This window comes from Oncorhynchus mykiss, chromosome 1 (genome assembly GCF_013265735.2).
Source record: "Oncorhynchus mykiss isolate Arlee chromosome 1, USDA_OmykA_1.1, whole genome shotgun sequence".
Lineage (NCBI taxonomy): Eukaryota > Metazoa > Chordata > Actinopteri > Salmoniformes > Salmonidae > Oncorhynchus > Oncorhynchus mykiss.
In genome coordinates, this window is record NC_048565.1 from 24,910,854 (window position 1) to 24,938,852 (window position 27,999).

The window sequence follows — 27,999 nt, forward strand, 5'->3', positions numbered from 1 at the left end:
TCCTGAATGAGGTGTCTGAGCTGGGAGTTGAGGACCAACTAAATAAGATTCCCTCCCTCTCACAAATATTGCGTCATCATCCCTTTCATTTGAGGGAAACCACTGATTACTATTTTATTAATGAAATGCTTTTTTTGTAAAGAAAGTAATTAAAATACCTATAACATTACATTTAGTAAAGACAGGATGAATTTTAAACTTCACGCACAGTAAAACTTGTATGACTTCATACAATTGTGCACACCAATGACAGCATAAAATACAGAACTTCTAATTGCCTATTTCACACCACAGCCTGCTAAGATGAAATCGCCCAAGGATGGACGTTTTAGTATTGTCTCAATGAGTACGATGTGCGACATGCACACGCCGGATGAGCAATATCCACTGTCGTAATACGGATGAAGCCTGAGCTGTAATGTGAAGCTAGCTAGCTTTAGAAAACCTAGCGTCGTAGTATACCACTCGGGTGACAGTCCACAGTTGAGTCAATATTTTAGCTCTGTTTGTGGACATTTGAAACAACTTGCAAGATAATTCAATATTCATTCAGACTACAAATCTGGATTCATAAATATATTTATTAATAAAGAATCAGTAAGAAAGGTTTCTTCATGGTCTGTTGTATATTATGTCCAAGAAGTTGTCTTAGTGCTCAATCAGGGTGACAAGGTTAGTTTGAAACTGCTACTCGTTCTGTGCTGCCCATTTCACGTTGAAGGTTTTACTGTCCATGCGGTCAATGTACCGGACTCCATCCAAGTGATCCATCTCAAGCTGCAGGATGCGTGCGGGCCACCCGCTCACTTGCCAGGTCACAGGCTCTGCCTTCTCATTCAGGCCTTTGAAACAAAAATGAAAACCTTATTAATAAAAGCAGTCACACACACATGCATAATTCATTTAATGTTGACCTGCCATGGGTCCAGTGATTGAAGTCAGATAGCAGGTTTGGGTAGATTAAATCTGGACAAGTTTATTTCAATTTGTCAATTTAGCTGCTCTGTGGAAGTAGCTAAACATTAGAATGGCGATATGTGAATTCTTCCATAGTAGCTGTTATACCTTGGCTAGTAGAAAGGATCGGGACCAATTTTCAACTAATTTACTTTCTTCGTTCTCGATTCGAAAGAAAAGTGTATCTTATAAATGTCCGTGTTCAGTTGCAAGTGGTTGTCCAAAAAAACTGAATATTCAAAATGTGGATTTTACTATCGAGTGAGAAATGCCTCTTGCATGTGTGTAGATCTTTGTTCAGGTTGCACTGTTTGGTGCACTGTCATCTACATAAAACAACTAGTTCCTGCAAAGAATGTTGGGAAATGCAAGATGTTTGACAGCCATAATGGCAAAGATTTTCCTATCTTTCTGAATATTCTCTGGTTTTTGGAGAAGCAACCGAACACAGTTTTTTAAGATACTTTCTTCGTTCTCGATTCGGAAGAAAAATGTATCGTCAAGAACAGGTTAACAGTGCGCCCATCCAGGACCCGCAGCTGGTGGTTGATGAAGATCTGCAGAGGCACAGTGGTGAGACCGCGGACTTCATGTGCAGCAGGCAAGCTGTGATCCAACATGCGCTCTGGGAACTCCAGAGCTAAGATACTAGTGACAGAGCTAGTGACACTACGACTTAAGACGCACACATTTGAACTTCCGCAACACCTTCACAACCTGAGATGCACACATTCGAACTTCTGCATCACGCTTGTGAGACGCTTGTTGAGACCGAGAAGGGGCCACAGATGAGACGGGGACTACCCAGCCAATGGAGACAGTGAAATGGGGCCATGGGGCTTTTGAAACACACATTCTTTAGGCCCTAGTCGACAGCGCTGAAGTACAGAGTTATATTCATGGCTGGGTCCAGTCATGGCAGTACAGTCGGTCAGCTAATTTACAGCCCACCTACAAGAGACAAGCAAAGAACTGCCAAGAAGTAATTCAACAAAATATGGTCAACAACATAGTGGTGAAAGAGAAAGGTTGATATGTACATGAAAGATGGCCTGCTTACCAAATCAGTATTTCTGGCCCGGGTATGAGCAAAATCCTTTCACATTATCACATAACTGAGAAGCTAGATAGCAAGCAAATAGCTACAGCAGCTAGCTAAATTAGCGCACTAGACTAGATGACATTGAACCAACACTAAAGTCTGACTAACACGAGTATCATCTATACCATGCATGTGCTACACGTTTTCATAACATAATTACGTTTCCCTTAAATGTACATATTACTATATTGATTGTAGTATGGACAGTGATGCCATTGTTATACTGTAGTTAACTTTTTAAAATGAAAATACACACAAGCATGTCATCCCTACTACAGTTTAACCAGATAATCACTTCCCGATTCAACTATTTGGTCAGGCCTTCACAATAGGTCCTCTATGTGACGGTGGAAACGGGAATTATTTGAAAGGGGTTGAGATTGCTTAAAGGGGTTGCTACATACATTTTTGGACTTATAAATATCCATAGATTTTTTTTTACTATAATTTATAACTTATCCCATGAGCTTAGATTAACTGCCATACCCCATCATAACCCAAAATATAAGCTTGTTTTACTCCCAATGTTTGTAAACAAAGTATATGTATGTATAGCCTCAAAACATGGTTAAAACTATGATTCTTGATATCAGGGATGGTCAGCTCTGTCTATGAATTTGAGAGTGATTCAATTTCTCTAGCCCCATCCCTCAGGTTTTTGCCAAAACAGTGTTGAGTTCACTTTATTGTTTCAACTACTGATTGGCCCTTTAAATGGTTGATAATCAGGGAATAGTTTGTGCTGTATATACCTCTAGCTATTATGTTTTATACATAGTTAGTTCAGATGGTTCCCAGTTGACGAATAGTGCTACCCTAACCACAAACCTTACCTAACCGTAACCATTTTACATATCAACTTCAATAGGGCAAGGACGTCCCAAGGATCCCGGATAGCACGGACCAGTTCGTGACAGTCTTAACCCGGAAATATTTTGGATACGTTTTCGCTAACGAGCGAATTCTGAATTTGTCAGTACATGTCCAAACCGCCGGACATGCATATTCATCAAGGACCAATGACAGTCTTTGTGTTTCTGCTATTAAACCAGAGCCCCCCCCCCCAAAAAAAAAGAAGTAGATTGACTAAAATTACACGAATCTAATCAGGCACCTGATTCCGCTGCTGGGGACGTTTTGCAGCAATTCAAATAGATGGAGGGAAGAGGCCTTGAGAATCATTTCAATCCGTCTGAGATTAAATGTTTGGAGATCATCCCAACGTTGCCAATGTGGATCATTGAATATGCCTGGGCTCACAGAATGATGGACACATTGGATGGTAAGCAACAACAAAAAAATATATTTGTTCAAATCCGTGTTTGGGTGATTATGCAACAACGGACCCCATGTCCTCGGGTCAATTTTGGGGATTTTTTTTTTTTTTAAATAAAACAAATCCAAATATTTGTATGTTAAATTCACACTGGAATCCCCCCATACCCTTCAAACACCTCTCTATCAAGTATTTTAGCTACTTTCAGATGCATTTTATACCTCAATTCCACTATTTTGCCCTTGTCCCTGACCCAGACTTTTAAGCTAGTACTATGTTTTTCTATGAGAACATTAATAATTACACATTATATAATGTTATGTACTACAGAAAGAGTCAATTAAATAAAATCTATATCAATATTTATTGTGAGTATGCCCTTTATATTGTTTTCTACACAAAATATACCTGTCCTTTGGGAGTGGTGTCATTTCCACCACTGAGGACAAATTCCTCATTAAATGAATTTTTTTCAAGCGAATGTTAATTTAGTTACCATGGAAACATATTGTGACACTGAAGCACATGGCTGCAGTGGACGGTTGTTCCAGATGTGATGTCCAGAAGATGAAGAAAAATCGAGGGAAATATTGCTTGTGCAATTAATATTTTAATTGTCAGTCATTTCCCAACAGGCTATAATTTCTTTAATTTGTGGTAGAACATTTGATTTAAAAAATATATTTTATGTATTTAAGGTAAACAATATGCTAGCTGTAATACTAATCAAAGCATGCTAAGCTGTCTGTCGATTTTCTCCAGAAACTGTAGAAATGTCATTTCCATCACAAACTTAAGTGTGGTGGAAATGACAGAAAGTGGTGAAAATGCCCCAAACCATTATCGTATTCGTTTTTACTTTATTTTTTAAATATATATTTTTTAAAACTTTAGGCTTATTTAATCATGTTTTAAATGAATTGAATCTAGAAAATGCTCCAAGGTGTGCACACATTGGAAACTAAGTAGTATTTGTCTTTATTTTTAGAAGATGCCACATAAAACAGCACAGAGGTCACAGACATATAGAAACAAAATAAAAACCGATCCTATACGATACCAGGAACATCTGCAAAAAGACCGGGAGAGATACTGGAAGAAAAAAGAAACAAGAGATGCAAATTTAACCAACGGAATAGAAGACAGACTTAAAGAGAACAGTTGCAAAGGAGACCTACCCATCAGGCAACACACCACCTCAGTCACCAGATGACTTGCAGCCAGAACATGAGGCTAACATACCTGCCCCTGATGCACACCCTGATACCCATTCCTCATCGTCTGCAACATGAATGAGAAATTTAATACTTGCTGGAAGGAAAAAGGTTGGAAGAGGTCGCACAAAAGCATACAGAGATCTTAGAATGACAAATGTCAAACTTGATAATGCTTTACGGAATGCTGAGAAATATAATTTCCCTGCAAAACCCACGCCAACCTCCAGTTCATGGCGGACAAACTTCAGTATCACAAAGTGATCAGCTGCAGCAACATTGAGAACGTTTTTGAGTCTTTGTGCTGTGAGAACCTAAAGAAAGAGCTCATGTATAGAGAGTGCTCCCTTCGCCAAGCAAAAGAGCTTAAAACATCTGACTTTGATGCTGGTGAGCAGACATGGTGGTTTGAGTGGAAAAACAAAGCTGAAGAGAGAGAGGAAAAACAGAGGGAAACATGGAGAAGTTCACTGTACATTTGACAGTAAAATAAAAAGCATGTGGCACACTGCACATTCTATTGGAGGACTTCTCCAAAGGATTGAAAGAGAAGTTGGGGAAACACCTGTACAACATTCAACACCAATACTCAAATGAGAGAATTAAGAGAATCTGGGGAAAGAGGAGATCATTGTGCATATTGACTTTGCAGAGAACTACCTGTCTAAATACACCAGTGAAATCCAGGCAGTTAACTTTGGTGATTCTCACAAGCAGGTGATCCTCCACACCTGTGTTGGATATACCACAAATGATACAGTTTCACTTTGCTCACTGAGCTCTTCTATGTGGGCCCATCTCTCAAAAACACTGGCCTACTTCCTTGAGCTCTGCCCATCGGCTACTGCTGTACACTTTGTGAGTGATGGGCCTACAAACCAGTATAGGTCTGAAATGTTTAACAATGGTTGTTCAAAATGTTTGCAATAAAATATTGTTTTCATATGTTTTTTTTTTAACATAGATGTCATTTCCATCACAACCCATATTTTGAGGTAAATGAGTATATTATGTATAATTTACATACATTTATTTGTTTTAGATATGGAAATCATATGGTTATCATAATCTCATAAAAAGGTTGGGTGGAAATATCTTATTTTTCATGATAAATAAATGTTTTCAGCTGTCACCAAGGCAAGTTTTAAGGCAGCCATTACCAAGGCAGCCATTATCAGATATATAGTTTCTAGACAAATAAAAGACAAGTACAATACTGGTAAAATGGTGTTTGAATAAGTTTTAATTTTGCACAGTCAAAGTGCCGAAGTTGCATAATCACCCGTTTATAAACAGAATATATTATTTTAAATAGTTGACACTAATTAAATTATATTATTAGACCTATATGGGCTAATATAGGACATGCAAAATATAATTAAGTTACATTTAGTTAATAAGATGGTAAAAATGGAATTGAAACATGGTATTAATAACCCCAAGCTGATAAATTGACATGAAAGGTGACATTCCTTTAAAAGTTTTACCTATTTGTTATATCCCTGTTTGTGTGTGTTCTCTAGGTCTGGACCCCAGCAGATGGCCAGAGGATGACCTACAATCTGTCACCCTAGATGAGCCATGGAGGTTACGGGTGGCAGCAGCCCAGGCGTATTCTATAATGAAGACAAGAGACATCAAGAGCTTTGGGAGGGTGATGGAGTTCATGGATGTCACTTATACACTGCTGCCACAACTGGTGCCCCCTATCAAACACATGAAAATCATGTTTGGCCTCAAGACCAAGGTATGTAGAGGTTTCACATAAGGTAGAGAACAGTTACAGGAAAGGGGTGGGAAATCGCAATATGTGGATGCATAGAGAGGTTTTCAAGGCCATGTATGCCTACTAATAAGTTGGGCTGACTTGTTCAGGTACAGTTATTTTAACTATGCTGTGTTTGTTGATTTGAGTTTTGGTGGAACAAAATGAGCAGCTGTGTTTGATTTGTATTCTGGTACAGATAATTATGTGGATGCTTCGGGAAGACCAAGGTATTGTCAACATTGTTTTGAAGATCATTAAGTTTTTTCCAAGTAGACTACCTCAGTACCATGAATGTGTAAGTAAATGCATTATAACTGCCTTATTTGATTACTTTGGATGACACTGTTGACTAAACTGAATCAGTTGTATATCAGAGTATCAGCATCTCTGACCGACCCAGTGAGTATTGGGTTGCTGAACTAAATGTCGCCTTTCTTTGTTCCTCTTCAGAGCCGACAAGAGATGCACCTAATGAGGAAGAACCACCAGGACTTTAAGGCTTTGTCCCAGACTCTTGCAATGGACATGTCCATGCGCAACTCTTATATCAAGGTTAGCTAAATCCCCATCGTCTGTTTAATGCTCCCTTTCTATTCCCCTCCTTGTCTCACACGATTCAGTGTTAAATTCGTCAACAAAAATAGTGACAAATATTCATCAAACCCCTATTTTTCAGTGGCAATTGACGAGACTATACCTGACTAAATACACCCAGAAAAGAACTAGGACAAAGCAAATGTTTTATTTTGGTCTAGACGAGTTGAAATTCTCTTTGACTGAAATCTGACTACTAAGGGGACAGAACAAGAGTTTTTGGCGAGATTGAGAGCTTTTCAGTGGTAAGCACAATTTTAATATTAGCAGCACAGATTGCACAGTTCTGTTAAGCAGTGGGAAGGACACAACAGTATGTTTTTATCCCTGTTGACTATAGAAACGTTTTTGAATTTGTAGTCTCGCTCAACCCTTGCACTTTCCCCACTGAATTTTATAGCCAGGTTATGTAGCCAACATCCTAGCGAAGTCTTTCCTCAGAGAAAACGGTTTGATTCTAGCCATTACCATTATAAAGATATGACTCAAAATACCGGTGTTACATTTTATTTTTCTTTCTATTGTGCATTGGCTCCAAATTTTACATTCATAAAGCATATCGCGACCATTCTACAACTAGGCTGCTTACAGACCAGACCGTTAAATATTTGTTTAGGTTACACCTTGTTCAGTCATGTTACCTCATTGCCTAGCTATATACAGTGCATTTGGAAAGTATTCAGACCCCTTGACTAGTTCCACATTTTGTTACAGACCTATTCTAAAATTGATTCAATATTTTTTTTTTCATCATCTATCTAAACACAATACCCCATAATGACAAAGTGAAAACGGATACCTTATTTACATAACTATTCAGACCCTTTGCTATGAGACTCGAAATTGAGCTCAGGTGCATCCTGTTTACATTGATCATCCTTGAGATGTTTCTACAACTAGATTGGAGTCCACCTGTGGTAAATTTAAATTGATCGAACATGATTTGGAAAGTCACACACCTGTCTATATAAAGTCCCACAGTTGACAGTGCATGTCAGAGCAAAAACCGAAAATGATGTTGAAGGAATTGTTCATAGAGCTCTGAGAGAGGATTGTGTCGAGCCATGGATCTGGGGAAGGGTACCAAAAAATATCTCCGTTCTACTTTTGGACATCAATGTGGCCGCGGCATCTGTGGAATGTTGCTAACATTGGCAGTGATGAGAGACGAGTTACGGCGGTGCAACCCATAATACTTTGAGGTGATTGAGCTACTCTCTTTGTCTCTCTCTCTGCGATTGGGTGTCTTTCTTTTGTATATAATGTACAACATCTATGTCGGCTGAATTAGGAATTTACATGGCCAGATAATTCTTATACAGTGTATGTTTGTCATATCTCTGCTGTTGGGAAGAGAATAGGATGGTATGCAGAAAAATATGTTGGTAAGACAAGGCTATTTATTTTTGTGCACATGGAAGACAGTCATTTGTGTTTACTTTAATGATGTGACTAAAATAAAAGTTTAGTTTACTAAAATGGCCCGCTGTTTTCGTCATTTTGACAATAACTAGACAAAATCATTATTCAAGTGACTAAGACTTAATAATATTATATAAAATGACTAAGACTAGACTAAATCTAAAATAGTGCCAGAATGAACACTGGCATGATTACATAGGTGTAATTGACATCTTTATGCCTTGTGACCTTCAACTATGTGAACTGTGACCTTCAACTATTCCTGGATTCAGTGGTTCCTGAAGAAGACGTACAATGCTGAATACGTAATAAGGCCAGTCTGAGATGATAGTGCCATTATAAAGTCTGGGTAGTGGTTCCTTTGCTGTCCAGTAGGGGATGCTATATACCCAGCCTCTTGCTACATTCAGCCTTTAGTTGCTTGTGATGGAACTCCAAAACAATGGAGATGGTTTGATGGAGCACTGCCTGTCGCCTCCACTAGGGTTGAGGTATTGTGTGTAGGATGGAGTATATGTATTGATCTGCAGGTTCTCTTTCAGGATTTGATGGAGGACCAATATGGAGAATGCTATGCCCAGAAACTGGAGGACAGGTTGCTGCATTACCTTCAGGTACTGGAGTCGACGCTGCAGAGTGATACCTATTTTGACCAGGTGTGTGTACATACAATAATTATTGAGATTGTTTGAGGATTCAATCAAATAGAGAATGTATGTTCTCATGCTATTACATAACTGTCAGTGTCCTTGTTATCCATGTGAATGTGCCTATAGCTGTTGAAGCAGGAGGGTCCAATGGCATACGAAGAGGAGTTACTATTGCCGTTAATTACCTGTGACTCCACCTCCCTTGCTGCGTCCTTGAAGAGGCTATTCCACTCTGGTCAACAAACTCAGCATATTAACTATGACATACAGATGTAAACACAGTACAGTATTTAAGACCACCAGGAACCTACAGTACTGTAGATAAATATTTTGTCTTTCTATTCCTTCAGACAAGTCTTCTTCAAGATGTCATCCCAGCCACGGAGCCCATAAGGTATCAGCACAGGAGAGGGGAATAGGCCGGGAGCTGGAGGGTCCTGGGACCTCGAAAGTTGTGCTAAGGTCGCCCAAGGAAAGAACACACAAAGACGGGCAGTCACAGCTTGACAGGACAAGTCTCTACGCATTCCAGGGTATCTGTCAAGATAACCGAGAGGAGAGATCCAACTCATTGGGGTTGGGTCCACACCATGCTTGTGCAGCTGAGCAAAATTTAGAGCCACAGGCCCTTATCGTGGAGCTGGGGGTGGATCTGTCCAAAGACAGTCCACTCCTCCTGGAGGAGGAAGTCTCTGATGGGGAGGAGGGGAGCCGAGGCAGGACGGAGGTGGAGGACAGGCAGAACAATGATGAGGTGCCTGAGGCCTCCCCACTGCAGCTGTGTTCTAAACACCAGAAATGGGTGAGGAGCATTCTGCAGGAGTGCTCTGAAGAACTGCTGTGTGAAAAGAGTGATACCCCAGTGCACTGTCAGGGGTCCTCTTCCACCTCATCACAGGACTTGACCCCATCCCTCCTCACCCTTTGTCAACCCCAACATCTAACTCTGGCCACACAGAACCCTTCCCCTCCTCAAACAGTGGCTGTATCCCAACCTATGGCCCTCGATGACAGAGCCCATTCTGAACAGGCTGGAGAACCAGCAGACAGCCCAGAGGCCAGTAGAACACATAAGGTCAAGCTGAGACTGTCTATGGAGAGTCAGGCTCTTCTGCTTATGTCAAAGTTTCTACAGCCATTTGTGCGGCTCCGAAAACTGACCCAGCAGGAGTGTAGCATGGCTGCAGAGCTAAGAGGGACCAAGACCACTGAGGAGGAAGACCGTGATGATGGTGAAGAGGAGGATGATGAAGAACATGTGGAAAAAACTCCAGTGTATTCTTATTATGATTTAAACACGCTCTATTCTAGTTTTGAGTCGTGCTCTGATGAAGATCCCGAAACGCAAGATTCAGATCCTGACTATGTTCCTGGATATGGAAAGAGAATGTACAACCAAAGTGTGTGATGGAGGAAGAAGCATGATCCTGGGGTTGACACTGAGGTATGGGATTAGATTGAGGTATCAGGGTGGTGTCCACCATTTGCCGCGGTGAAATGTATAGCTGAGGTTAAACAAACTGCTACATAATTATTCAGCATCAGAATTCAGGTTAAATTTCAATAAAACAGTATTCAATATGCCCAGTTCAACCAGGTGTAATGTTGGTATAATAACCTTTTACATACCATAATACACAGCACCAATTTCTTACTGACCTAGGTTCTTAGTCTGTGACAATACCAGTATCTCTATTTTTTTCCATGGCAAAAATGAAAATATGTGGCACACCAAACTCTGTAAAATATTGTGTGCTATAGCTTGGAAAATAAGCATGACTGGATGACATGGGGATTTTTTTATTTCCAACATTAGGGTTATTTTTTCCTAAAAAAGTTACATTATTTTTGTGGATTGTTTCCTAGCCATGATATTATACTGGTATCGTCCCCAATATTTCATGCTGTGTCATGTTGATTCAGAGGGGTCTGTTTGATGGTGTGACATGGGTTAAATATTACTCAGATATTCTGAGTGGACTGCTACTGTCCATAACATGCAACCAAAATCCATTGACCAGTCATTGTGCACCTCCTTTTGTTGACAAATCAATGATGATGACGTCATTGGGAATTGCGTACATCACTGTACAAATGGAAAAGCTGTGAATCATTCCTGGCTGTGTCATAGGCAGCTCATCTTGTGAAGTGAGGGTTCAGGGTCATCATGCTGTCAGTGTAAGCCACCTATGCATTTGTGCTTACACACTACCGTTGTTAGTTAATCCATATATTAGTTAGTCCACAACAATTTTGGGGTAGGTCAAGTGACACAGATTCAGGGTATGTGGGCCAATGAGAAGACAGATGTTAGATGACTCAGCAACATATTCATAGGATGGGAAGCTAGTAGAGGGCTTCCATAGAGAGAGAAGATGCCAGGGATTCTCCTTTACCCAGAAGAGGGTCATTGGGCCAAAGGCCTACAAATAGGGTCATACATATTATTAACACCTCATCATTAAGAGACATGTGAATCATGATGTAGTAGTCTGTGTTTACTTCAGTTTTAAAATCATGTGTGGGAAATGGATTGGTGAGCAGCAAGGTTACGGTTGTTGTGAAGTGAGTAGGTACTTGACTCATACAATTACGAGTCACTTTTAGGTAGGTGAGCTTGAGTTCTGTGACATGTTTTATTTATTAAGAATGTATATGTGGATAGGTACGTGGTCAACAGAGGGACATGGAGTGACATGGTCTTTAACTGACTCAACCCCATCATGCCTGCTGGCGGATAGGGCACAGGGTCCTTAGCCAGATGATAAGGGGATGGTGGGGTACAAAGTTCCAGGGGATTTGTGTGTGTGTTGGACCACTGCATAAGGTTTTATTAGGATGTGTATTTATTTATCTACATTCTTCTGTAAATTTTTCAGGACACAGTGGCTCTACCAATATTGCATAATGAGTTGTTCAGTCTCTGTTCACTGAGTTACCCATCATGAGAGTAAACAACCCCAGAGTGAATCAGAAGTTATGCTGTTGGCTACCTGTTACATTACTGTGTTCAATAAACTTTTTGTGTGAAATTACATGTATAAATGAAAGCTATATTTTACATACATGACGCGATTGCGCTGTATCATATGCTACTTATCTGTATTTTACTCTATATACCTATTTAGCTTTTATGTATTACTGTGCACATACTGTACATTATGCTGTGGGTATTTGGGACATTTGCCAGAAATCCCTATCATAATTACTCTCAGCAACTGGGTTGCAAAATCACCCAATGCATGGAGCACTAAACACTGCTGCACTGTCAAAACAAGCTCTGGAAGGACTATTATTATGCAAAGTTGAGTTGTTCCATAGATTGGGGTCTACTTACACTACATGACAAAAAAATATGTGGACACCTGCTTGTCAAACATCTTATTCCACAATCATGGGCATTAATACGGAGTTGGTCCCCCCTTTGCTGTTATAACAGCCTCCACTCTTCTGGGAAGGCTTTCCACTAGATGTTGGAACATTGCTGTGGGGACTTGCTTCCATTCAGCCACACGTGCATTTGTGAAGTTGGGCACTGATGCGTTCCAATTCATCCCAAAGGTGTTCGATGAGGTTGAGGTCAGGGCTCTGCAGGTCAGTCAAGTTCTTCCACACCGATCTCGAACAAACCATTTCTGTATGGACTTCGCTTTGTGCACAGGGACATTGTCATGCATTGTCATTCCCCAAACTGTTTCCACAAAGTTGGAAGCACAGAATCGTCTAGAATGTAATTCTATGCTGGAGGGTTAAGATTTTCCTTCACTGGGACTAAGGGGTCTAGCCTGAACTATAAAAACAGCCCCAGACCATTTTTCCTCCTCCACCAAACTTTACAGTTGCCACTATGCATTGGTAGCGTTCTCCTGGAATCGTCCAAACCCAGATTCGTCCATCGGACTGACAGATGATGAAGCATTTCCACTGCTCCAGAGAACAATGGTGGAGAGCTTTACACCACTCCAGCCGACGATTGGCTGGAAACTTGGCCATGGAAACAAATTTCATGAAGCTCCTGACGAACAGTCCTTGAGCTGACATTGCTTCCAGAGGCAGTTTGGAACTCGGATGCAACCGAGGACAGATGATTGTTATGCGCTTCAGCCCTTGACGGTCCCGTTCTATGAGCTTGTGTGGCCTACCACTTCGCGGCTGAGCCGTTGTTGCTTCTAGACTTTTCCACTTCACAATAACAGCACTTAAAGTTGACCGGGGCAGCTCTAGCATGGCAGAAATTTGACGAACTGACTTGCATCCTATGACGGTGCCATGTTGAAAGTCACTGAGCTTTTCAGTAAGGCAATTCTACTGCCAATTTTTCTCTATGGGGATTGCATGGCTGTGTGCTCGATTTTATACACTTGTTAGCACTAGGTGTGGCTGAAATTGCCGAATCCACTAATTTGAAGGGGTGTCCACATACTTTTGTACATATAGTGTACCTCCACTTTTTACGTTTTGCTTGCTTTTAATGAGGAAGAAGCAGGCTCATCCTAAACTACGCTCAAGCTGATTGAGCCTCAAAAAGTTTCTTGGAGACCCTATGGACCTTTGATAAAGGATGAAATCCATTACTTTTATAAATATAAACAGATTTATGCCTCATTAGAATTATAAAAAGCTTTTCTCCATTCATGAAAGGTAGGAAAATCAGAGGCCATCTATCCATGACTTGGTCAATGATGTTGTATAGGCTATAGGCTTCACAGGAGGTTGGTGGCACCTTAGTTGGGGTGGACAAGCTCATGGTAATGGCTGGAGCAGAATACGTGGAATGGTATCAAAAACATCAAACACACAGTTTTCATGTATTTGATGCCATTCCGTTGACTCTGTTTCAGCCATTATTATGAGCCGTCCTCCCCTCAGCAGCCTCCACTGAAAGGCATACATATTGATTTGACTTGAGGTGACCAGATGTGCCTTTGGGATTTTGCAAACATAAATGGGAAACTAATAACATGTTATGCCCGGACATTTTCACACATTTTTCACTCATACTTTTTGTGCGGGGCATTGAATGTGAGCGTCTCTCCTGTGTGCATTACGCACAAGGACATCTGGGGTCCCATGGTTCTCCTCTCATGAGTCTGGTATCTGTCTTTTGGAAAGAGTTCATGCCGTTTAACCCAAACCTTGCAGTGTTTTACATTTTTGGGAATGATGTAACGGGGGTGTATGGCACAACCCTCAGTCTCCACCAATGAAAATACGGGCAGGGCTCAACAGCAACCCTTTTCGGGGGGGCTTGCTATATATCAGTCAGTCTTTGTTCATATTCAGTATTTTACCTGAATTCCTTCATTTGCAGTGTGAAATTCTTTTGAGATTGTAAAGGTATTTAAAAGACTATTGTTATTTAAATGTATGATAACGCATTTAACTACCTCTAGCAAGTAGCCTAAGCGTCCAATTTAATTTTGAGGCAATTTCAAATAAGCTACGCCTGGTAAATGTATTATAGCTTTTAATTTGAGGTATAGATCACATGCTTATTATTACGCATGCACAAACAAATATGACCTTATTCCAAAGAGATGCCTTATTATAGATAGTTTTATAATATTTGTTGTTTCTGTCTTATTTTCAATTGTCTTGTTTGTATATTTTTTCAGGCTGTATCAGATCAGACTTGTTTAGACGACAGTTTATTAGGTTAGATTTGAGTTGATTAGGATAGACTTGATGTATTGTTTTTGTATAATATACATAGTTTTCATTGCTAATGGACTATATACTGCATGTATACTGCTATTTATACGGCGTTGTGATAAGATAGCCATTAATAAGATAATATCAATAACTTGAGGTGTCCCAGTCTGATCGGTATATCGATCTTCATTACTCAGATGTTCAACTAACTGCGCACAAAGTTGAATTAGTTCAGAACAGCCCGTGCAGCGCTTTTGATCTCAAACTGGATTATATAAACATCACACCTGTTGTGTTTTCATGGGTAATTTAACACCTGGGCTAGCCTACTTCTCTGCACATATTTTTTTTTTTATCCAACAAGTTTATTTTCAGTTTTCTAATTGATTATTAGGCTAGTCATTTGTATATTAACGAATAATCCTAATTTATATTATTTGTATGATATTTTACAACAATTTATAATGCAGGAATTTTTCATGAAAATCTATTTTTTTTTGTCCTATCTTTTTTCCCCTAGCCTTTTTTCTTCCTATCTCTTCCATCTTCAGCTGCAGTTGCAACATGGAGAACCAGTCCTATGAGGTGAAAATTAATGGGAGTGGAATTCATGAGAATAATGCTCTCATTGGTGTCAATGGAAAAGCTCTTAATGGAAACGGTAACCATCATAAGGCTGTGAAAGGCATTGTTTGTCTGGCCAAGCAGAAGAGCTGCAGGCAGCGATGGAACATCCGGCCCTCAGAGATGTCAATCAACACCTTGAATCCCATCCGTGCCATTGTGGATGGGATGAAGCTCACACCCAACCCTGAGAAACCCATGATTGCTCTGTCCATTGGTGAGATGCTACACCACTATCTCATTTGCATATGCTCAGTGTGTTCACTTGTGAAGTGCAGTTGTCCAGAATTATGTTTCTTATGTACTCCTTTGTCCTGTCATTCCATCAGGGGACCCTACTGTGTTCGGGAACCTGCCTACTGATGACAAAGTTCTCCAGGCCATGAAGGATGCCATTGACTCAAACAAATACAACGGCTATGCTCCGTCTGTTGGTAAGACTCACGCAAGCACTTTCTCACCACAAGCACCTACATTTCAAAAAGCTTGTCAAGTGCAAAAAAACTAGGGATTAAGTGATTTTTTGGTATTTTATTTAGATAGAAATTGGGAGGATATGAGATGAGACACAGCTATAGGCGAGTTGGGCAGCTTGCAAGGGGATGAGAAGTTGGAGGCTAAAGTAATTTCAGTCAGGGAAGTTGAGAGAGCAACGTAAAATAGGGCCAATTAACTGTCTGCAGATGAACTGAAAGGGTTCCACTCTATGATTAATGATGATTGTAGCTCTAAGGACGGAGGCAGTATACAGTACTACAGTACAAAATATAAGATGTTGTCTTCTACTCATCAACAGGTTATCAGAAGAGCAGAGAGGTGGTGGCAAACTTCTACAGTTGCCCCGAGGCCCCCTTGGAGGCAGAGGTGTGTTTACCTCTCATCGTTTACCTGCTTTAACTCGTTCAAACTCTCTTTTTTGCTTCATCATATGATCATCATTCACCTGTCTCTCTACTGTAATAATTTTTTCTCCAAAACTAGAGGACATAAAAAAATCTCTTGTAATCTTCTTCTCTCTTCCATGCAGGATGTGCTTCTGACCAGTGGCTGCAGTCAGGCTATAGATCTGGCCATCACAGTGCTGTGTAACCCTGGAGACAACATCCTAGTCCCCTGCCCTGGATTCTCCCTCTACAAGACTCTGGCTGTGTCTCTGGGCATCCAGGTTAAACTGTACACACTGCTGGTGAGTGTTGGTCACGGGGGGAGGAGCAAAATAGAGGGAAAATAAATCAAAGAGAAAAACTGGATGTTAGCAAGAGAGAGCGAAGAAGGGGTAAAATAGATTGTTGAAAGGGAAAGAGTGGGGGGAATGCAGAGCTCTTCCTCATTGACACACATCTGGCACTTATAAATCATTTTGGATGGCTTTCTTTCCTCTAGGCTTACACACACACACACACACAAATACAGATAAATACTTGTAGCTACATAACATTTTAGTTGAATTACATCCATAAAAGACATGAGGTAACTCAGGCACACAGTGGAATGTCGTGACTCTTGAGGTCATGATGTGTATATGACAACTGCACACAGTGTTAAGAGCTGCTATTGATTCACCTATACAATCCACTTATACATTTTTAGAACTGTTACAGAGCTTCCTCCTAATGCCAGGACAGCTGAGTTCCTGCCCATCTTCTGAAAACCTACATTTTCACAGAGTATCCTGACTAAATTCTGATATTTTTTCCACTAATTGGTCTTCTGACCATTCACATCAGAACTTTTCACATCAGATATTTTTCAGAGCTAATCTGATGTCAAAAGACGAATTAGCAGAAAAAAGTTCAGGATTGGACTGCCTGTGTAAATGCAGCCTATGAGATCAAAGATCAGTTAAGAGAGTTAGGACGGTGCAGAATCTGCAGATTTGTCTGTTTTCCAGCGTCTGTGTAGTGCATGTACATTGCATGCCTTATGTCTGCTCTCTGACTCGTGGTGACTTTGTCTGTCCTTGCAGCCAGAGAAGTCTTGGGAGATCGATCTCCAACACATGGAAAGCCTGATAGATGACAGGACAACCTGCCTGATTGTCAACAATCCCTCCAACCCTTGTGGCTCCGTCTACAGTAAAGAGCATCTACAGAACATCCTTTCTGGTGAGCCCTGTTCCCCCCCCCTCCTGGCCACAGTGTTCCCTCTCACTATAACACAATACAAGCATTTGGTTCCTATAATGAATCCACTTCTAATTGTAATATTTTTAAATGTGTCTATTCTCTTGTCTAGTTGCCTCCAAACATTGCGTCCCAATCCTGGCTGATGAGATCTATGGTGACATGGTGAGTTCATAAACACAGAAGCACTCTCAGAGACAAACACAACAGAGACAGACACTCCTACAGACTAATACAGAAACTGGCATTGAGTCTATTGCATAATAGGAGACTAAGGAGAGGAATCTAAATTGGATTGTCTTCTGGCATGGAGGAAGATTGGTCTATGGAGGTGTGCAATACAGTAGTAAACTGGTCATGCGTCCAGGAGTGGGCTGCTGTTTCTGGGGTATAGCCTACATCCTGGCCATTAGGCCCCATGTAATACATAATACCAGCGAGGCACATTCTTTAACATTCTATAGCAGTTACAGGGAGGTTTTCTCTGGCTTAGCTCTGCTGAGTATCCAAGGAGACCTGTCTGACAAGTCCACATCAGCACTGGGGTGATTAGGGGGTGTTACAGGCTGAATGGGGGGCTGGTAGTGGCGGGGCAGCAGTGCTGGGTTTAGGTCAGCCAGGGCAAGTGAAGAATGAGCCACAGAGGTAAACTGTAGACAAGAGGCGCTCCTCTGCTCTGTCATTTCTGAGAGCTGTGTTGAGAATGACTTTTGGATAGCGTAAAGGGAAATTCGCAGTTGCTACATCTATTTTTGTACTTATAAATGAATGATATACTGTATATTCATTGATTCTTGAAAAACATAACTTATAAATGCCTCATGAGCTTAGCTCAACTGTCGTAGCCCATCGGAACCCAAAATATAAGCTCGTTTACGCCAATGTTTGTAAACATTGTAAATGCATCAATAGCTCTGTCTATGAATTTAAAGGAGCAATATGAAGATATGTCCTGGTTGCTAAAATTCTATGGGGGGAGGGGTGATTGGGAACGCTATGGGGGGTGATTGGGGTCGATGAGTGCATAAATCACATGGGCTCAGAATTCACCAAAGTCTCGCTCAGTACAAAAAACTATACAATAATATGTTGTATTGTCACATACAGAGGATAGGTGCAGTGAAATGTTTTTTTTTTTTTACAGTCAGCCATAGTAGTACAGAGCCCCTGGAGCAAATTAGGGTTAAGCGTCTTGCTCAAGGGCAAATCGGCAGATTTTTCACAATGTTGGCTCAAAACAAGGCCCTTTAAGTTACTAGCCCAACACTCTAACCACTAGAACAGAAGTACTCAGAATGACTGTGCACTTTTCACCGCATGTGTTTGCGATTAATGCAGATGTGAGGGTAATATAGTGCGAGAGCGGGGAGAAGAAGTGGGTGGGGGTGAGAGGGCCCCTTTTTTAACGACAAGGTGCCTGTTTAGGGGCTGTGTGGAGTGGTGCCTGTTTAGGGGCTGTGTGGAGTGGTGCCTGTTTAGGGGCTGTGTGGAGTGGTGCCTGTTTAGGGGCTGTGTGGAGTGGTGCCTGTTTAGGGGCTGTGTGGAGGGATGCCTGTTTAGGGGCTGTGTGGAGGGAGGCCTGTTTAGGGGCTGTGTGGAGTGGTGCCTGTTTAGGGGCTGTGTGAAGGGATGCCTGTTTAGGGGCTGTGTGGAGTGGTGCCTGTTTAGGGGCTGTGTGGAGGGATGCCTGTTTAGGGGCTGTGTGGAGTGGTGCCTGTTTAGGGGCTGTGTGGAGTGGTGCCTGTTTAGGGGCTGTGTGGAGGGATGCCTGTTTAGGGGCTGTGTGGAGGGGTGCCTGTTTAGGGGCTGTGTGGAAGGGTGCCTGTTTAGGGGCTGCGTGGAGGCATTATGTGTCTGGGCAGCATCAATTCCATCTCATGGTTGAAGGGGAATGTTTGGCAAGCGCCAGGCTCTCTCCTTATGGGCCCCTATGGGCTCCTCTCTGTGAAAAAAAAAACACAGCTCATGAGAGCTTAGAGCAGAGCCATAAATGCTCTGTTTGTAAATTAGATCTGAGGTGAGGTTTGGTATGTTCTTTTTCTGAACTGTCAGTCATTGTGCTCTGACCAATAGCACGCGGGGCGGATCTCCCACCCGTCATCAAGGCCTCAGCTCTAATGAAAGCCAGCTTGCTACGGTTACCATACCACCACTCTTTTTCTCTGCTCTCTCTCTCCTTTTCTCCTTCCATCTCCTTGTCTTTTTGTCTTAGACGAGCAGTGCATAACAATACATACATAAAGTTATGAAATCCCTCACAAACTTTGTTATGGTCAAATTAGTTTAATCATTTTTAACTATTGATACACATTTTTTGTCATGTTTATGTATTTTATGGTGTTGTTTGTATTGATTGTTTAAGTTGAAGTGCTTAATTTTTCAATGGATGAAGAAAGACCATATTTGCACTGTACTGTAGTCAGAGTTTGGAACAACTGAAGTTATCTAACTTCTTTAAAAAAAACATGTCATTGGATTACAGTTACATACTTAAAAACAGCTGAATACATTTAGATTTACTTGATCTAAAATCACTATGTGGGCTGCAAGTGTTTGCCTCAAACACTGAAATGGCACATTTGTTAACATCATTGAAAGCTGTGCTGATTCACACAGCTCAGAAGTCTTCTTTAGGTAGGAATTGAAGCTCTGTTCTAATATATTTGAAATCTACAAAACTTCCACATTTGCTCTCCTTGGTTGCTTTCCACAGAAACTTATTCTAACCAAAAAAGTCAGATCCCCACTTTCACTGGGAACTGAAACATCAGGGTCTTTGTGTCAATAGGACATCTTTGGTTAGTCAACACAGCTCCACCCTGTTCACTGCCCAAGCACTTAGATGGAATATAATCATATTTCCCTTGCATCTGTCGCATCTGTCTCTTTCCATCTTTTATCGTACCAGACAGTTACTTTAAGGGAGGGTCAGACATTTAAATGACCGTTTTCCTTTTTTACTGCCCACATTCTGCTTGGTGTATTTTTCAAGTAATTTGCCCAACCCTGAGTGTAATGCTCTGTATTATGAATAGAATCAATATATTAAAACATTTCCCCTTTAATCTAAACTAACCCTGATTATTTTACATTGTCTTCTACAGTATGTTTTTTTATTGATGCGAGTGTGTACTGTATCTCCATGATCAGGTGTTTCCGGGTTGCACATACCAATCTATGGCGTCCCTCAGCAGTGATGTGCCCATCCTAGCGTGTGGTGGTCTGGCCAAACGATGGCTAGTCCCTGGCTGGAGGCTAGGTTGGATCCTCATCCACGACAAGAATCAAATCTTCGGAAAAGAGGTAAGTCCTTCAGCCTCTCACTACTCGCATACTGAATGTGAAGTCCAGTTTATCTATACACATACGCTACACCAGTACACATACAGTAAGATTAATCTGTGTCCTCTGGGGTTTGGAATCACTTCTAATGTACCTAATCTGTCTCTCTTCTGCTTTCAGATTCGTCAGGGTCTGGTTAAGCTTAGCCAGAGGATTCTGGGTGCCTGCACCATTGTCCAGGGTGCGATAGAGAGCATCCTGAACGACACGCCCCAGGAGTTTTACCACAGAACCATCAGTTTCCTCGAGGTGAGTCCCCCTCCCTTGAACCTTCCCCAATTACTTTAAATGCAGATGGTAGTAGTCTAACATATTGATTTATCTGGATATCTGTCTGATTGTCTGACTGACTGTCTATTGACTAGTTTCCTGCTTCTTTCTCAGTCAAACTCCGAGATCTGTTTCTCTGAACTGTCCACTGTTCCTGGGCTGACCCCCGTGATGCCATCAGGAGCCATGTACCTCATGGTGAGTCTTATGTGTCCAGAATGGTAGGTGGAGAGTCTGTAGGTGGGGAGATAACAGAACAGGATCCCCATAAGGAAAATAACGTATTTTCCAGACACTGAAAATACATATTTTCCAACATTAAAATCAGGTGCATTTTATGTGCTGACTAAAAGGCGAAAACATGGCTTTTCTGGACGTTGAAAACACAGTTGAAGTCAGAAGTTTACATACACCTTAGCCTAATACATTTAAACTCAGTTTATAACAATTCCTGACATTTAATCCTAGTAAAAATTATCTCTTAGGTCAGTTAGGATCACTACTTTATTTTAAGAATGTGAAATGTCAGAATATTAGTAGTGAGAATGATTTATTTCAGCTTTTATTTCTTTCATCACACTCCCAGTGGGTCAGAAGTTTACATACACTCAATTAGTATTTGGTAGCATTGCCTTTAAATTGTTTAACTTGGGTCAAATGTTTCGGGAAGCCTTCCACAAGCTTCCCACAATAAGTTGAGTGAATCTTGGGGCCATTCCTCCTGACAGAGCTGTTGTATCTGAGTCAGGTTTGTAGGCCTCCTTGCTCGCACATGCTTTTTCAGTTCTATAGGTTTGAGGTCAAGGCTTTGATGGCCACTCCAATACCTTGACTTTGTTGTCCTTAAGCCATTTTGCCACAACTTTGGAAGTATGCTTGGGGTCATTGTCCATTTGGAGGACCCATTTGCGACCAAGCTTTAACTTCCTGACTGATGTCTTGAGATGTTGCTTCAATATATCCACATAATTTTCCTACCTCATGATGCCATCGATTTTGTGAAGTGCACCAGTCCCTCCTGCAGCAAAGCACCCCCACAACATGATGCTGCCAACCCCGTGCTTCACATTTGGGATGATATTCTTCGGCTTGCAAGCCTCCCCCTTTTTTCTCCGAACATAACGATGGTCATTATGGCCAAACAGTTCTATTTTTGTTTCGTCAGACCAGAGGACATTTCTCCAAAAAGTCCGATCTTTGTCCCCATGTGCAGTTGCAAACCGTAGTCTGGCTTTTTTTATGGCGGTTTTGGAGCAGTGGCTTCTTCCTTGCTGACCGAACTTTCAGGTTATGTCGATATAAGACTCGTTTTACTGTGGATATAGATAATTTTGCACCTGTTTCCTGCACTTTTCGCACAAAAGTACGTTCATCTCTAGGAGACAGAACGCGTCTCCTTCCTGAGTGGTATGACGGCTGCGTGGTCCCAAGGTGTTTATACTTGCATACTATTGTTTGTACAGATGAACGTGGTACCTTCAGGCGTTTGGAAATTGCTTCCAAGGATGAACCAGACTTGTGGAGGTCTACAATTTGTTTTCTGAGGTCTTGGCTGATTTATTTGGATTTTCCCATGATGTCAAGCAAAGAGGCACTGGGTTTGAAGGTAGGCCTTGAAATACGTCCACAGGTGCACCTCCAATTGACCCCAAGTAATGTCAGTTAGTCTATCAGAACCGTCTAAAGCACATATGTCAGAGTCAAGGCCCGCGGGCCACATCCGGCCCGCAAGAAGGTTTTTTACGGCCCCTGGGATGATCTTGATTTATTATTAGAACCGGCCCGCAGCAAGCCGGCAGCCCGCAGATCTTTTACACGCACCAATACTACATTTCCCACAATGCAAAGGTGACGCACCGAGCAGTAGGCTGCTTCATTTCAATATTTATTGGCACAGCAGTCGTCAGCATCACAGTAAAATTAACTTTCAGATACCCATCAAAAATGGCAAAACGGAAGGTGGATACTGAGAACCGGGGGTTTCAAACAAGGTGGGAGTCGGAGTATATGTTCACGAAGGTAGCTGGAAAACCTGTGTGTCTTCTGTGTGGAGAAAGTGTGGCGGTACTGAAAGAGTATAATCTGAGACGACATTATGAAACGAAACACGCGGACAAAAACAAGAATATGGACATGGAACAAAGGCTACAAAAGGCAGAGGAATTAAAACGAGGCCTCAAATCTCGACAGGCTCTGTTCAAAAAAGCCAAATCACAAGGCCAGGCTGCTGTCAAGGCCAGTTTTATTTTGGCAGAAGAGATCGCTAAATCAGCCCGGCCATTTACGGAGGGGGATTTCATCAAAAACTGCATGATTAAAGTTTGTGACGAAGTTTGCCCAGAAAAAAGGCAACTCTTTTTAAATGTGAGTCTGAGCAGAAACACCATTGCCGAGAGAGTAGACCAGTTGTCCATCAATCTAAAAGAGCAGCTTGTGAAAAAGGGAAAAGATTTTATTGCATATTCCTTGGCTGTGGATGAGAGCACCGACATTTCTGACATTGCCCAGTTGTCAATTTTCATCCGCGGAGTGGACTCCAACCTAAGCGTGACAGAGGAGTTTTTGGCTTTACGTCCTATGCATGGCACAACTACGGGGCATGATTTGTATGAAGAGGTGTCAAGATGTGTAAATGAGATGGAGCTGCCTTGGGAAAAACTCGTGGGTTTGACAACCGACGGAGCACCTGCGATGTGTGGACACAGGAGCGGACTGGTGGCGAAGATACGGGAAAAGATGCAAGAGGAAAACGCGACAGGTGAGCTGACAGCTTATCATTGTATCATACACCAGGAAGCGTTGTGCGGTAAAGCCTTGAAAATGGAGCATGTAATGAGCATCATCACGCGCACAGTTAACTTTATCAGAGCCAAAGGTTTGAATCACCGCCAGTTCAAGGCATTTCTGACGGAGTTAGAAACGGAGCATGGTGATTTGCCTTATCACACAGAGGTGCGATGGCTAAGCCAGGGAAAGGTGCTTCAAAGATGTCTCGAGCTTCGTGAGGAGATTTGTCTGTTCTTGGACAGCAAAGGGAAAGACACAACACAACTCCGAGACGAAATGTTTCTGTGTGAAATGGCTTTTCTGTGTGACATTACGAGTCATCTGAATGCAATAAACTTGCAGCTGCAGGGTCGGGATCGTGTCATCTCTGATATGTACAGTACAGTGAAGGCATTTAAAACCAAACTGACTCTGTGGGAGACGCAGATGCGGAAAGAAAATTTGAGCCACTTTCCCAGCTGCCAGACCATGAAAGAGAAGCTCTCTACCAGTGCGTTCCCGAGCACACAGTTGGCTGATAAAATAGGTATGCTTGCCGCTGACTTTCGACGCCGATTTGCTGACTTTGAAGCACAAAAAAGCAGGTTGGAACTGCTCGGTAACCCATTTGCTGTTGACGTGGAAAGCTCACCACCAAACCTCCAAATGGAGTTGATTGACCTCCAATGCAATGATGCACTGAGGGCAAAATATGCGGCAGTGGGTGCTGCGGAGTTCGCCCGTTTCCTCCCCGGCACAATGCCCCAGCTGCGCATCCAGGCTGCTCAAACGTTGTCTATGTTTGGCAGCACATACCTGTGTGAACAACTGTTTTCTTTGATGAACCTGAACAAAACATCACACAGAAGTCGACTTACTGCTGAACACCTCCACTCAATTCTGAGGATTTCTTCAGCTCAGAGCCTTACCCCGAACATTGATGAACTTGTGGAAAAGATGGGACACCACCAAGTATCACCCTCAACCTCAAACAAGTGAACATTACTGTGCAATCACATATTTAGAGTTTTTACTCAGTTCAAGTTTAAAAGTTAAAATTTAATATTTGTTTTCACTGCATGTTACTTCTCCTTAAACAAAGTGTTGTTTTTGATTAATAGATTTTTGCACTTTATTTTTTTGTATTTCAATCCAATTATATTTTAAAAATATTTTACTTGAGTGGATGATAGAAAATTGCTATTATTGTTTTTTCTTTGAAGTAAATTTAGCCCACTTTTGCTAAAATAGAAAATATAGTCTACTGATGGTGCCTTGAATACCGGTTTCTTTCATTTAATGTTCATGTTATGGGGATATTTATATAAAGGAAATTTGTCTTTTGTGTCTGTTGAAAATTAAAGATTACTGACAGAGCCATAAGAAAATATTGCTTTATTTATCTGATCATATTGTAATATATTTGTTAGGTTTTCAGTAGGTTCAATTAGGTTCACTAGACTATATGCGTCATTTAAAAATTTTTCAATGAACATTCGAACAGTCCGGCCCTCGTCTTGTAGCTGATTTTTTTATTTGGCCCTCCGTCCATTTGACTTTGACACCCCTGGTCTAAAGCCATGACATAATTTTCTGGAATTTTCCAAACTGTTAAAGGCACAGTCAACTTAGTGTTTGTAAACTTCTGACCCACTGGAATTGTGATACAGTGAATTATAAATTAAATAATCTGTCTGTAAACAATTGTTGGAAAAATGACCTGTGTTATGCAGAGAGCAGATGTCCTAACCGACTTGCCAAAACTATAGTTTGTCAACAAGAAATTTGTGGAGTGGTTGAAAACCGAGTTTTAATAACTCCAACCTAAGTGTATGTAAACTTCCGAATTCAACTGTATGTATTTTTCGTTTATTGATTCTATAACCAAATTTCAACTGCACATATGGACATTCTCAATGACGTAAGCATTAGATCACAATAATACTTTTTCAAGCCTTAAGACAGGAAAGAGGAAACAATTGAAGATTGCAACAGAATATTTTATTCTTACGCCCTTCTGTCACATGCACTTATGATAGCTTTTTCAAACCTTTAAAACGGGAAGCAATGATGTTCAAACTAATCCAACCTACAGAACAAACGAAAAGACCACTTCAACAACAATAACATTCTCAGTAACAGTTACTTATTTTTTATTTTCTTGCTATGACTGTGATATGTTTATCTACCTTAGTTGAATGCACTGACTGTAAGTCCCTCTGGATAAGACCATCTTCTAAATGACCAAAATGTAAATGTAAAAACAAACACATGCAAAGCATGCTGGGTATTATGCTAATGTTTGGGCAAATCAAATCCGGTCTGGACCAGACCAAATTTTAACAAATTATAGGTTGTCTGGGGACGTTGAAATCAAGGCGGCCGGACAGGACCAAAAAAGGCGTTGCTGTCGTTAAATGCTTAGTAGGTTACTTAATGTGTGTCTTGGTATTTCTAGGTGGGAATTGAGATGGAACACTTCCCAGAGTTCCAGAACGATGTGCAGTTCACTGAGCGTCTGGTAACTGAGCAGTCCGTCTTCTGCCTGCCCGCTACGGTAAAACGCCAGACACACACATCTGTCTGTCTGTCTGTCTGTCTGTCTGTCTGTCTGTCTGTCTGTCTGTCTGTCTGTCTGTCTGTCTGTCGGTCTGTCGGTCTGTCGGTCGGTCGGTCGGTGCGTTGGCTGACAACGTCAAGAAAATTATGCATGCCTATCGATGTGAGTGGAAGCCATGATTTGTTATGATTCAACACCCTGACAAAAAAGATTGCAGATTTGAAACTGCAGTAAAAGTGCTGTAACTGCAGTCGATTGTGGTATTTTAAACGCAGTAATTCCAGAATAACTGCACTGTGGTATTTTAAACGCAGTAATTCCAGAATAACTGCACTGTGGTATTTTGGACGCAGTATTTGAAACATACTGCACTCTAACTGCAATCTGTTTTTGTAAGGAAATGACAAGAAGCTACCATGTAGGGAATCGTAGGTGGCTCGTTTCAGCTAGTTTGATCTTGTTTTTGATACCATTTCTTGTTTTAAGGTGTTTTGACTGATTCACTAGCTAGCTAACCAATAACTGTAACGATGTATTTGAGAGACAACAAGAGCTCATTGTGCAAATATATTGATGTTTTCAATATACATTTGGAGACTAAATATAGTTTACATGTTGTTATCTATCTATCCATCCATCTAATGGACTCATCCATCCTCTCTGTCTACCACGGGAAGAGAAATTACCTTGTTTTGTTGTTTACAATTCTCTTCTCCCTGCAGGCATTTGAGTACCCAAATTACTTCCGGATCGTGGTGACCGTACCAGAGGAGATGATGGTGGAGGCGTGTACACGGATTCGGGAGTTCTGCCAGCGCCACTACAGAACCTGCAGCCAAGACAGCAACGAGCTAGACCAATAATGAGAGACACAGCCTGAGAGAGGGGGAGACCAAAGAGTATGGGCACAGAATGTGACAAAAGTAAATGTGAAAAAAAGAGAATGGGAAAAGGGTGAGAGGAAAATAAAATAAATTAGGGAAGAGGAGGAGAGAGAAGATGGGTTAAAATATCGTGTTGCACCGCGGGAACAAAGGTTTTTGCAATGTCATTGGTAGTGGTCCATCTTTGGTACCCCAACTTATGAGCAGACCTGATATTTATATTTTGTATGTCCATCTTATGTTAACCTTACCTTGTCTAACTATTTGAATTCTTAATGTTATTCTATATGTTGGGTTGACCAGAACACCATTGGGCGTATAGAACCAGGGACCGGGGGTCCTCCCCATTCCTCAAACCATGATGGGGTTCATGGTTGGGTTGATCCCACCATTGAAACAGATGGAACTGAAGCACCAGCATGGATAAGATGATCTACAGTGCTTTCCATAGTCAGCGTTACATACTCTTTCTTGCATGTGTTAGAATTATGATAACACTCAGTATACATTCTGATATATTGCATGCTTAACCAACACTTTTCCTATGTATATAATCTATTTGTTATGTTGATGTAATATTGAATGTTTTTTTGTTTTTTTCAAGTTCATATAAAAAGTTATTTAAACCAAATTAAAGCTATGAAATACTTTTGTTTGTTGTAACTAGTGGCGATTTTAGCATGTAAAAATGTTGGTGGGGCAAAAAAAAAAGAGTAGGATACAGTCCCAACACTACCACTGCTACACCTGGCTAACAGCAGAGTCCCAACACATTACCACTGCTACACCTGGCTA

The 27,999-nt window shown here is 41.2% G+C and overlaps 2 protein-coding genes and 1 pseudogene across 3 annotated transcripts; 2 read left to right on the forward strand and 1 right to left on the reverse strand.

The window, feature by feature from the left end:
• Positions 1–130: 130 nt before the first annotated feature.
• On the reverse strand, positions 131–1,842 carry LOC118956210 (annotated as a pseudogene).
• A 914-nt stretch (positions 1,843–2,756) lies between these two features.
• Positions 2,757–12,020, forward strand: tat (tyrosine aminotransferase). The gene is made up of 7 exons (XM_036974098.1): positions 2,757–3,341; positions 6,073–6,296; positions 6,514–6,612; positions 6,768–6,869; positions 8,876–8,989; positions 9,110–9,218; positions 9,334–12,020. Exons 1-7 carry the CDS (start codon positions 3,215–3,217, stop codon positions 10,389–10,391), a joined length of 1,833 nt encoding a protein of 610 aa, XP_036829993.1. The 5' UTR covers positions 2,757–3,214; the 3' UTR covers positions 10,392–12,020.
• LOC118936285 (tyrosine aminotransferase-like) lies at positions 10,302–27,856 on the forward strand. 2 transcript variants are annotated; one of them, XM_036974129.1, is made up of 12 exons: positions 10,302–10,427; positions 15,156–15,476; positions 15,589–15,693; positions 16,056–16,123; positions 16,287–16,445; positions 17,226–17,364; positions 17,495–17,547; positions 20,533–20,685; positions 20,845–20,973; positions 21,109–21,192; positions 26,219–26,317; positions 27,043–27,485. In XM_036974129.1, exons 2-12 carry the CDS (start codon positions 15,200–15,202, stop codon positions 27,181–27,183), a joined length of 1,407 nt encoding a protein of 468 aa, XP_036830024.1. In that variant the 5' UTR covers positions 10,302–10,427; positions 15,156–15,199; the 3' UTR covers positions 27,184–27,485. The 2 variants fall into 2 exon arrangements, with proteins under 2 accessions (XP_036830024.1, XP_021451622.2); XM_021595947.2 differs by lacking the exon at positions 10,302–10,427 and adding an exon at positions 14,170–14,320 and having other exon boundaries at positions 27,043–27,856.
• Positions 27,857–27,999: the final 143 nt, after the last annotated feature.